Source organism: Clupea harengus, chromosome 16 (genome assembly GCF_900700415.2).
Source record: "Clupea harengus chromosome 16, Ch_v2.0.2, whole genome shotgun sequence".
Taxonomy (NCBI): domain Eukaryota; kingdom Metazoa; phylum Chordata; class Actinopteri; order Clupeiformes; family Clupeidae; genus Clupea; species Clupea harengus.
The window spans coordinates 24,714,913-24,727,412 of NC_045167.1; the positions used below are offsets into that span (position 1 = coordinate 24,714,913).

General features: G+C 43.1%; 3 protein-coding genes across 3 annotated transcripts in view; 2 read left to right on the top strand and 1 right to left on the bottom strand.

The window, feature by feature from the left end:
• Positions 1-3,321, top strand: part of LOC105888556 (cilia- and flagella-associated protein 54) — a 21,704-nt gene extending 18,383 nt beyond the window's left edge. The window contains exons 16-19 of the mRNA XM_031582600.2: positions 340-522; positions 1,547-1,639; positions 2,501-2,686; positions 3,071-3,321. Coding sequence (XP_031438460.2) covers positions 340-522; positions 1,547-1,639; positions 2,501-2,686; positions 3,071-3,250 — 642 coding nt within the window. The 3' untranslated portion in view covers positions 3,251-3,321. The remainder of the gene's footprint in view (positions 1-339; positions 523-1,546; positions 1,640-2,500; positions 2,687-3,070) is intronic.
• cfap54 (cilia and flagella associated protein 54) overlaps positions 3,254-12,500 on the top strand; it is a 55,556-nt gene continuing 46,309 nt past the window's right edge. The window contains exons 1-5 of the mRNA XM_042710031.1: positions 3,254-3,342; positions 4,051-4,198; positions 10,186-10,341; positions 11,339-11,461; positions 12,214-12,318. Coding sequence (XP_042565965.1) covers positions 3,254-3,342; positions 4,051-4,198; positions 10,186-10,341; positions 11,339-11,461; positions 12,214-12,318 — 621 coding nt within the window. The remainder of the gene's footprint in view (positions 3,343-4,050; positions 4,199-10,185; positions 10,342-11,338; positions 11,462-12,213; positions 12,319-12,500) is intronic.
• On the bottom strand, positions 4,971-9,803 carry smfn (small fragment nuclease). Its single transcript, XM_012814301.3, has 7 exons — positions 9,497-9,803; positions 8,339-8,422; positions 7,557-7,634; positions 6,803-6,914; positions 5,973-6,081; positions 5,650-5,703; positions 4,971-5,381 (listed from the first exon to the last, which is right to left on the bottom strand). Exons 1-7 carry the CDS (start codon positions 9,779-9,781, stop codon positions 5,303-5,305), a joined length of 801 nt encoding a protein of 266 aa, XP_012669755.1. The 5' UTR covers positions 9,782-9,803; the 3' UTR covers positions 4,971-5,302.

Here is a 12,500-nt window from a genome sequence, read left to right on the forward strand (position 1 = left end):
GAGTGAAACTCAGTGTGGCACAGAATACAAATCTGTGCAAAAAAAAAGAAAGAAGAACAATTCTTTGTCTATGCCCAGGAAGTGGCACACAAGAGGGTGGCACACATTAGGGTGGCACACATTAGGGTGGCACACATTAGGGTGGCACACAAGAGGGTGGCACCGGTGGCACACAAGAGGGTGGGGTGGCACACAAGAGGGTGGCACACAAGAGGGTGGCACCGGTGCCAACCTCCAGTGTGTGTGTGTGTGTGTGTGTGTGTGTGTGTGTGTGTGTGTGTGTGTGTGTGTGTGAGGCCTTGTCTCTACCCCACAGTTCTTCTTTTCTGTCTCCGTCAGGAGGCCTTGTCTCTGGTGGAGAAGGCCGAGGCGGAGGAGAAGAGGCTGTACCTCTCCTGCGCTGCGGGGAAGAGGAAGCCGGGTGCAGAGGAGGGAAGCAGGGGCCCCCCGTCCCCCATCTTGCTGTCCCGCAACAACCACTCCCTCACCTTCATGCCAGCACCCTACAGCCTGGAGAAACAGGTACCCTCACGTCATGCCCCTCACGTCATGCCCCTCACTCCTCACGTCATGCCCCTCACTCCTCACGTCATGCCCCTCACTCCTCACCTCATGCCCCTCACTCCTCACCTCATGCCCCTCACGTCATGCCCCTCACCTCATGCCCCTCACTCCTCACCTCATGCCCCTCACTCCTCACCTCATGCCCCTCACTCCTCACGTCATGCCCCTCACGTCATGCCCCTCACTCCTCACCTCATGCCCCTCACTCCTCACCTCATGCCCCTCACTCCTCACCTCATGCCCCTCACTCCTCACGTCATGCCCCTCACTCCTCACCTCATGCCCCTCACTCCTCACCTCATGCCCCTCACTCCTCACCTCATGCCCCTCACTCCTCACGTCATGCCCCTCACTCCTCACGTCATGCCCCTCACTCCTCACCTCATGCCCCTCACTCCTCACCTCATGCCCCTCACGTCATGCCCCTCACCTCATGCCCCTCACTCCTCACCTCATGCCCCTCACTCCTCACCTCATGCCCCTCACTCCTCACCTCATGCCCCTCACGGTCATAATCCTCACGTCATGCCCCTCACGGATGATATTAGTATTATACGACATAATGTATAAAACATGCTGTATGCACACATGCGGACTGTATATTTAATGAACACATTGTCTAAAATATACAATATTGTATATTGAAATGCACTGTCAATATAGTGTACCATTTTCTCTACAAATGTACAATGAAGATTCAATCTGCTGTTGAATTATTTTGCAGAAATATTCTTAACAGTGCATTAATTAATGTGTATGGCGTCCATTTGTGATTTGTCCATGTCCATGTTTTGAAAATAATCTATTGATTACTTTTGCTTGTCTTGCATTATGGACACACAAACATGATTAAGTTCTGCATTTAACATGTTTTTGTATTGATTGTCAAAGCAAGCTAAATTAATGTCTCGACTGCTGGGCTTTGTGTCTCCGTCACCCTCCGTCACCCTCTGTCACCCTCCATTCTGTGGCTGTGGTGCAGGTTTGCTGGTACCAGATTGGGGGTCGAGAGGTCGATGGCATCAACCTGAAGGTCCGAGTGGGAGACTGCCACCTGCTGGGCACAGGGGTTATGGTAAGCAGCTCAGGAACGCCTAGGTGACTTCAGAGCTCCTGAAGCAACTCTATAAAGTTTAAAGTTATAATACGTATAAAGTTTAAAGTTATAATACGTATAAAGTTTAAAGTTATAATACGTATAAAGTTAAAAGTTATAATAAGTATAAAGTTTAAAGTTATAATACGCATAAAGTTTAAAGTTATAATAAGTATAAAGTTAAAAGTTATAATAAGTATAAAGTTTAAAGTTATAATAAGTATAAAGTTTAAAGTTATAATAAGTATAAAGTTTATGTTGGTATTGATTGAGTCATTAGAACATCAGAAACTTAAAAGGCAGAATATTGCCACAGTTAATGTCTTGAGCTCTTGGGAATGTACCAGTGTGAGGTTATTTGAAGAACAGTACATTGTTAGTCATTTGTACTAAATTTGTTGAGGTTCTTTATGAACTAGAAAAAGGGCAGCTATCTTGAGGTACAATAAAAAACAAATTAAGTGATATCATTAATCCTCTGTTACACTTAAAGTAGAACCTTCTGATTAATTGAGCCTGTATGATACGACACAATGTTGATCTGACATGCAGCCTTTCAGAAATGTTTCCATGATGTTCTTCATGATGTTCTTCATGATGTTCTTCATGATATGTTTACATGATGTGTTTACATGATGTGTTTACATGATGTTCTTCATGATCTGTTTACATGAAGTGTTTACATGATGTGTTTACATGATGTGTTCACATGATGTTCTTCATGATCTGTTTACATGATGTGTTTACATGATATGTTTACATGATGTGTTTACATGATATTCTTCATGATATGTTTACATGATGTGTTTCCATGATGTTCTTCATGATATGTCGTCTTAGATTCCTGCTAAGGGGGAGCGGCTGTTTCGCATTGAAGGGTTAGAACACAATCAGAAGTACATCTTTGCGGTGGCCGCGTACGATGCTCAGGGCAAGATGGTGGGCCAGTCTATCGGCGATAGCACCAAACCCATCCTGGCGTCCGCCCCCTTATCGCTGCTGATGACCTGGTCACACCTGGCACAGGTAGGTCTGCGGTGCGGAGAGGCCTAGTTAACGCAGCTGCACTGTAAACCCAACCGAACTGCGAAAGTCCTATTTGATGACCTATTTTCACATGTAGGCTTTTTTAGTAAAAATGGCAGCTATGTTGGGCTTTTCTAGTCTTTAACGCCCACTTGTGAACATAGCATTAAATCGCGCATGACACTCACACATGACACACACATGACACTCACACATGTCAGTCACACATATCACTCACACATGACACACACATGTCACTCACACATGACACACACATGTCACTCACACATGACACACACATGTCACTCACACATGACACATGTCACTCACACATGTTAGTCCTCCTCTCGCCCTGACATCCCTCTTGTTGTTCTTCTACCCCAGGCAGCCTACCAGACTGGCCAGCAGGCGGTGGCCAAGAGAGCCTGCGCTCAGCTGTGGGGCCACTTCACCAGGCCGCCCCCCCCGGAGAACACCCCCCTCAGTCCCCAGACACCCCAGCCAGAGGGGCTCGCCCAAACCAGGCAAGGAAACCCTGCTCATTATATTCAGTTATTCATCTAGCAGATGGGTTTCTCCAAAGCGACTCACAGTACAGACACACGTGTGTATTCCTGCCGCATCAGGAAGTGTGCTCCCGGGGCATCTAGCTCATGGTGTTGCTTACGTGTGTGTGTGCATGTGGTGTAAGTGTAACCCCCGTTGCTCCTGATGTTGTAGTGTGTGTGTGTGTGTGTGGTGTAAGTGTAACCCTGTTGCTCCTGATGTTGTAGTGTGTGTGTGTGTGTGTGTGGTGTAAGTGTGTGTGTGTAAGTGTGTGTGTGCATGTAGTGTAAGTGTGTGTGTGTGTGTGGTGTAAGTGTGTGTGTGCGTGTGGTGTAAGTGTGTGTGTGTGCATGTGGTGTAAGTGTAACCCTGTTGCTCCTGATGTTGTAGTGTGTGTGCGTGTAAGTGTGTGTGTGCGTGTGGTGTAAGTGTGTGTGTGTGCGTGTGGTGTAAGTGTGTGTGTGCATGTGTTATAAGTGTGTGTGTGCGTGTGGTGTAAGTGTGTGTGTGTGTGCATGTGGTGTAAGTGTAACCCTGTTGCTCCTGATGTTGTAGTGTGTGTGTGTGTGTGTGCATGTAGTGTAAGTGTGTGTGTGTGTGTGTGCATGTGGTGTAAGTGTGTGTGTGTGTGTGTGTGCATGTAGTGTAAGTGTGTGTGTGTGCATGTAGTGTGTGTGTGTGCATGTAGTGTAAGTGTGTGTGTGTGCGTGTGGTGTAAGTGTGTGTGTGTGTGGTGTAAGTGTATGTGTGTGCATGTAGTGTAAGTGTGTGTGTGTGTGTGTGTAAGTGTAACCCCGTTGCTCCTGCCTCCTCCTCAGGCTGTGTGTGGAGCTCCTGCACCTCACCTCACCTCTCCTGCACCAGTTCTTCCTCACCTCCATCTTCATGCAGACGGAGATCCACATCCAAGAGGGGGCGCTGTTCTGTGACTCCCTCTGCGACAACGGCCTCCCTATCTGGGGTCAGGTAAGCAGTCAACGGCCTCCCTATCTGGGCTCAGGTGAGCAGTCAACGGCCTCCCCATCTGGGCTCAGATGAGCAGTCAACGGCCTCCCCATCTGGGGTCAGGTGAGCAGTCAACGGCCTCCCTATCTGGGGTCAGGTGAGCAGTCAACGGCCTCCCCATCTGGGGTCAGGTGAGCAGTCAACGGCCTCCCTATCTGGGGTCAGGTGAGCAGTCAACGGCCTCCCCATCTGGGCTCAGGTGAGCAGTCAACGGCCTCCCCATCTGGGCTCAGGTGAGCAGTCAACGGCCTCCCCATCTGGGCTCAGGTGAGCAGTCAACGGCCTCCCCATCTGGGCTCAGGTGAGCAGTCAACGGCCTCCCCATCTGGGGTCAGGTGAGCAGTCAACGGCCTCCCCATCTGGGGTCAGGTGAGCAGTCAACGGCCTCCCCATCTGGGGTCAGGTGAGCAGTCAACGGCCTCCCCATCGTCTCCCTATCTGGGGTCAGGTAAGCAGTAGAGCGCTTAACCGCTCCGACACCACTTCTTCTCTCATCATCTTCATCTCTCCACCGAAACCACTTCTTCTCTCATCACCTTAATCCTCTTATCTTTTTATCAGCATTTTACTGTCTCATTATATCAGCTCATGAATGTGTACATTTGTAAGTAGGTATATCTCGGTCAGGATGTCTGCTTTTACATTCTCTTGCCCATTTCAAGGGTCCATTTTGCTATATTGTGTCATCTACAGCTAAACTGAATGTTCTCTATTTTAACCCAGAACACATCACTACAAAACAACATCATTTATTGTGATTCACATTTACGAACATGCTTTAGTTAGTTTTGTTAACGTTTAGTTTTGGAAATGTTTTTGACCATCAGAAAACACTGTGAGGTTGAATGATGCTGGATTTGCAGAATGTTGAAGTTTCCTTAGAATGTCATTGTTTGTAGTTCGGTGCTTTAAACCTTAGCTTATATCAGACAACGAATCATTAAAAATAAAAATATTAACACTTTGAAAGCACACTGCAAAACCCAGCAGATGTATACAAACAACTCAACAAAAACCACAATAATGTCAAATGATGTGCTTAAGTGCCTAACTCCAACTTCCTGGTCAGTGATGCGGTGTTTTGAAAATGGCTTTTCTATAAAACTTCAGTTCACTGATGCTCTCCCGAATGTCATCCAGTGCCCTGGTGAAGGGAGAAAAAACATAATATAAACAATAAATATAAATAAACATCAAAACACAAAAACATCAGTCACGCCATCAAAGGAGGAACATGCTCATAAACAACTGACTGTAACTACTGTGACTGTCTATGAGCTTGTCCTCAAGATTTACAGCATCCTGGCCATGTCGTCAAATCAAATACTTATAATCACTGAATTTATAAGAATAGAACAGGGCCCTGTGACTATCTTCAACATATGATGGATGATAAAGAAGTATTTATTTACCTATGAGATCCTTTTTTTGAAGGGGCTTTTTTGTACTCCGCAGGATACCACCGTCTGGCGAAATAAGGCAAAGCAGACAATTATATCGACTCTGTAAGGGTTTAAAAGCCAAGAGACTAGAGGCATAAACAAGCCATCAATATATACAATAGATGTAAGGGTTATATAGACTCTGTAAGGGTTTAAAAGCCAAGAGACTAGAGGCATAAACAAGCCATCAATGTTTGAGTCTGAATCACATCTCTTTACATGTGTTGCAGAGATTTTCATGTCTGTGTTAATTCTACAACATTGAAGTGTAACACAAAGAGAGTTTTCCAGACCTGCACAGCTCTTTGACCGTGCTGACATCGATGATGCGGTAGTGGAGTTGGCTCATGAACTGGGGCATATATTTGTCCAGAAACTTTTTGTCAGCGTGGACTGAATTTCCTTTAATAAAAAAAACGTAGAGAAACAGTTTTATTTTTCCTGAAATACTAAGGCAACTGTGCATTCTATGGTCGGACAGCTATGCATTCTACAGTCTTCATCATCATCATCATCGTTTATTCAGGAAGAATTGACTGAGCACAGGGCTCTTTCGCAGCAATGCCCTGATTGAGGCTACATAATACAAAAGAACAATAAATAAACAAACCATAACAAAACAGACAAAACAAATAAACAAAAACACATTAAACAACTCAGAAATTAAGTATATATATAAAAAAAAATAACATAAAGTAAAAAAAAAAATTAAATCAGACAATCATTTAAAACAACAGCATTGAGGCACATCCTTAGCATCTAAAATGCACTGTCTTCAACCGTGATTTATGTACTCAAAATCATGGCTTTTCCAGTTGACCTAGAAGTAAACAAACAATGACACCTGAAATGTGTCCAATATGGACGTGTGCCCAGAGCCAAAGGTCAAAGGTCAGGAGAAACAAACAAACTGGTGTGACCACGAGGCAAGCATCACAAGGGCCAAACTGGTGTGACCACGAGGCAAGCATCACAAGGGCCAAACTGGTGTGACCACGAGGCAAGCATCACAAAGGCCAAACTGGTCTGACCAATGACCACTAGGCAAGCATCACAAAGGCCAAACTGGTTTGACCACTAGGCAAGCATCACAAAGGCCAAACTGGTCTGATAGTCACCTTACCTGCAAGCGGACATTGATGAGGAGGGGTGTACTTTTTGATGAAGGACAGGAATTCCTTCTCTGCATCCTGAAGAGAAATCTTACTGTCCCGAACTGCTTGTGTCAGGCCTGACTGCATGTAACGATCCAACAATTAGTCAACAGGACTACACAAAAACGTTAAGGGAAGCGTAGCAGGACGCTTATTAAAAGTGTATGCAACCAAACTGCTCGGTTTTGTTTGGTTTTGGACTAATTATTTACACTGTAAATTTTGCATTTGATCAGAGTATGCCCAGAATGCTGTAATGTCTCTTACAAAAGAAATGCTTCATGCATTGACAGTTATGGGCAATCAACAGGCACTTAAAAATCTGTGTAAGCTTTCCAAATCAAGACAAAAACCTTCTACTTACTTACACTGACATGGTGTGTTTGGCATCATTCTGACCCCCACACACACACACACACACACACACACACACACACAGACACAGACACACACACAACCTGGAGCTTCTACTTACACTGCCATGGTGTGTTTGACACCACTCTGACTGACACGCACACGCACACACACACACACACACACACACACACACACACACACACACACACACACACACAGACACACAACCTGGAGCTTCTACTTACACTGCCTTGGTGTGTTTGACACCACTCTGACTGACACGCACACGCACACACACACACACACACACACACACACACACACACACACACACACACACACACACAACCTGGAGCTTCTACTTACACTGCCATGGTGTGTCTGGCACCACTCGGACATTCCATCTAGGAGCTCATCCGGTTGGTTTATGATCAGATTTGGTCCCTGTGGATCATAGTGAAACCCATGCTAGTTTAGATTAGATGATTTTTTTTTAGATTAGATTAGATTCAACTTTATTGTCATTGCACAGAGTATGAGTACTGAGGCAACGAAATGCAGTTAGCATCTAACCAGAAGTGCAAAGTAGAAGAGTGCAGAGTATGTGCAAATGGTAATATAAATATAGATAAATAGGGTATATACAGTATGACATAAGATATAAGTGGTATGAGCAGTAAGAACATGAGCAGCAATAATGGTGATTAGTGCAGATGTGATATAGATATATGTAAAGTGCAGGTGAAGTACAGGTGAAGGTGGCAGTAGAAGTTATAAAGTTATAAATGAGGTAGGAGACATGATAAGATATAAGTACGATGAATATGGATATGACAACAGTTTAAAATAAATAGATATATACAATGAACAATTTAGTGCAAATGTTCAGTGGCTGGAGGTAGGTGTGTGGCAGTCAGGGTAGACAGGGGAATATAGTTCCTGCCGTTGCTTATCTGATGAATCATAGTCTTATCATGTTATAGACAAACATTCAAGTTTTAGGAAATGGATCTGCCAGACTAAATCAGTTGCACACCCTCAAAGTATTAACTAATTCACTTCAATGTTAATGAGTGTAGTTAACCTGTTATAACCAAGATGTGGTTTTTAATTAACTGGTCTGAAGGTAAACCAAACGAGAGCATTACCTCTGCCAGGATGTTCAGTTCAGAGTCTGTGATGATGCAAGCCATTTCAATGATCTCATCTTTTTCTATGTCTAGTCCCGTCATCTAGAACCAAGAAGAAAATGGTATGGTCATGATGTGCAAAGTTATTTCGTGCCAATTCTGAGGTTTATCTAAGCTAGTTAATGACATCATCAGATCCCAACATTGCCTTCCACCAACATATTTGCACAATGGCCACAACTATGATGTCCATAGTAAATGGCAAAACCGTCTTCTAGTGTTATCTTCTAGTGCTATATAAACCTGCAACAGATTCAAACTTCACCATCTTCTAGTGTTATCTAAACCTGCATCTGATTCAAACTTCACCATCTTCTAGTGTTATCTAAACCTGCAACAGATTCAAACTTCACCATCTTCTAGTGTTATCTAAACCTGCAACAGATTCAAACTTCACCGTCTTCTAGTGTTATCTAAACCTGCAACAGATTCAAACTGCTCTACACATAAGGTTGGAACGAGGTTGTGAGATACACAATGAAAAATTAGGGTCAGCTTGATAAACAAGTCTAGATCTGCTCTTTTTTTTCTCCCACATTTATTGCAAAACAGTATACAAAACATACAGACAAGTGCTCAGCACATCAACCATGAAGCAACAACAAATAAAGCAATATCAATTAAAAATAATAAATAAAATAAAGTTAGACACACAGGACACATACATTACATAAATTAGAAACTAAAATTCGACACAACAAGGAAAAAAGATGACACTATTCCCCATTGAAGAGTTCTGGTATGTTTTGATTTTGGTAGTGGCTATGCTGTCCAGTGTATTGTGCAAATTCATATGAGAATCTGGTTAAATTGGGGGTCTGTAGGTCTGCTCTTACAATCACCCAATGTGATGTTAGGACGTAGGCCTATTCGCCGGTGACATTTTTTTAGACCATCCTACGCATGTACGAGACTGAAATCAAAAGTCAACTTTTAGACAGAGGTAGACCTTGTTAGCTGTCAAACCTAGCCTGATTTTGGCGGTTCTCAAGGCACCCGCACCGTGTTCAGTCATTGGTTTACACACTACAGCACCGAGAGTGCAAGCTATACATTTTCAACCTTAAAAGCATGATTATCTGACAGCTAACAGTTGGCTAACTCGTAATACCATACCTCTAGGTCGACCCAAACTATTCTCTGTCTCGAGTCTGCGGAGGCAGAGTCGGAAAGGTGACATGAATCCATGTTCCCTTTGAACACCGCTATAGTAGTCGCCAAAGGTTTAGACAGAAGTCTGGTGCTAAACGCAGAGCTAGCTAGTCGGTATTGGTCCGTGTGGAAGTTTACTGAAGTAGCACATATGCTCCTCCGTGCAGACGAAGGTTTGACCACCCGGCATAAAATTGCAAGTCCTGTCGAACATGCGGATACTCCACGGAACATCTGCTTTAGGATCATGTTCCAATTAGCAGTGTCGCAGCATTATGATGTCATCAAGTTTGACCAATCACCGGAGGGCTAGAGCTGGCGCTATACTGTCATTGGCTGAACAATACTGAAAGGGAAAATTAAAAAAAAGAAAATCTGGAAATATTTTAAAACTTTGGAGACCAGCGATTTCAGACTTACATTCTCTGTGAGGGCATTTATAACCGGAAAAAGAATAGTTAAAATGATAATGTAGTTCCATTGTATAATACTGTACGTGTACTTAATCTGTACAATCTGTACTGTATTGTTATATTGCTCTAAGGTATATGTATAACCACACTCTTTAAATTGTCTGCTGTGACTTTGATCAAATGTGCGAACCCTTCAGTGGACTCTCCCACTCATATTTTCTCTCTTTCTGCCCCTTGCAGAAAGCTAGGTTGGCTGAGTGCGAAAGGATGCTGGTTGCTCTAGACCTGGCTCTGTGGCTGAATGACAGTGGCGCCGCCCTACAGGTTGTAGTGGGGTGCTATGGGCTCCTGGCTCCCCTCATCTACCACCAGATACCATCTGAGGATGTGCTGCAGGTAGCCCCTTCACCCCTTCATCCCTTCATCCCTTCATCCCTTCACTCCAACCATTTGCTTGAGTTTTGTAAACTTAAAACAGTCAGATGAAGAACATGTTGCTGATGATCATAGACATAGGAAAGGGGGCTTAATATGACCTTCAAAAGCTAGGAAACAAATGGGTTCTTGGTCAGATCCTGTTTGCACCCACAGGCCTCTCCCTCTGTGGAGCAAAGCAGAATTTTCTTTGCTAGATTATTTGTTTAAGTTTAGGGACAGTGACAAACTTCATAAAATATAGTTTTACAATCCTCAAAACCTTTAGAGAATTATGATTTTTTTTTTTCTAAAACACTGTAAGGTTAGACTTGCAACTTGCAATATATCCAAGGAAGATAGATAGATAGATGATAGATGGATACTTTATTAATCCAGAGGGAAATTTAGGTCATCCATAGTAGCTTATACACTTACTCACAGACATACATACATAAATCACATACACATAGGGGGAACATGTTCACAGGGAGTGGGGTGTTTACAGATACAGGAATGGATCTGACCCTATGGTACATTGTGCATAGATTGGTAAAGTGTTGATGTCCACGAGGAAAGTGTTCTAGTGCTGCAAGTGAGGATAGTGCAAGAGATAGTGTTCATGTGCTTGTGTGGATAGTGCAACGTTCTTGTGCTTGTGTGTGTGTGTGTGGATAGTGCAAAGAGATATAAGTTGTTCAGTCTGTGCAGAGAAGAATTTCAGTCAATTGATTTATCCATCCATCCACCCATCCATCCATCTATATCTCTTTCATTCATTCATTCATTCATCCATCCATCCATCCACCCATCCATCCATCCATCCATCTGTCCACCCATCCATCCATCCATCCATCCATCTATATCTCTTTCATTCCTCCATCCATCCATCCATCCATCCATCCATCCACCCATCCATCCATCCATCTACAGTATATCTCTTTCATTCATCCATCACTGTTGCACTCTCTTCTTGCAGATTCTGATCAAGTGTTTGATGGTGCTTCAGGAGATCTCGGGGACTGTGAAGAAGAAACGCAACGTTGAGACGGCAGAGTCTCTTCAGCACATGGTGGCGTGCATGACCTATTATGTAGTCAAGGTAAACGTGTGTGTGTGTGTGGGTGTGTCTGTGTGTGTGTGGGGGGGGGGTGGTAGTGAGACTGAAGTGAAAGGGAGATGTTACTTGCTTTGATGAGTGTTAAGTGTTTTCTAATCTTTGAGAATTGTATTTAAATGTATTCTGTTCTTATTAGGGGTGGGGGAAAAAAATCGATTTTTCGATTTCTCTCGATTCTCTCTAGAACGATTCTGTCTCGATTCAGAAAAGTTCATAATCGATTTTTTAATAAAAAAAAAATTTTTTTTTTTTTTTTTTTTTTTTTTTTTACACATTCATTTTGTGTTGAAATGCAAGCTGCATCAATTATTGCATTGTTCATAGAAAGTCATAATTGTGACAAGGACACACTTTTTCTCTAATAAAAAAATTGATCTGTTGATTTTCTTTAATTATCAAACACAAAGTAGGAAGTGATTTGAGACTCAAATGTTTTAAAAATCGAGATGCATCGATAATCGTTTTATCGGTTTAGAGTTGATAATCGATAATCGGCTTAGAATCGAGAATCGGTTTAGAATCGAGAATCGGTTTAGAATCGAATCGTTGACCTCTGAATCGGAATCGAATCGAATCGTGAGGTGCCAAGAGATTCCCACCCCTAGTTCTTATGTACTTGCAAGGGAGAACGAGAATGTGTGAGAACCAAAAGTGTTCCCCATGTTCTGATGTACTTGCGGGGGAGAACGAGAGAGAGAATGTGTGAGAACCAAAAGTGTTCCCCATGCTTGCAGGGCCTGCGTCTGCAGAAGGAGACTCGGATGGCAGACATGATGGTTGAGCAGGGCAAGAAGCTCTTGATGGAGATCGCAGACAGGTCACCAGGAGGAGAGGATAGTGTATGTGACATGTTTCTAGAATTTTTTTTAAGATGAATTTTATATTTTATTTTATTTCATTTCATATACATTTTTATCCTGGTGTATAATCATGTCCATTTTATTTCTTTTGAAGCAGTTTTCCAGGACTGAATGCTTTTTTTGTGCATATTCAAATTCATTTCAAAAGAAACTTGTAATAC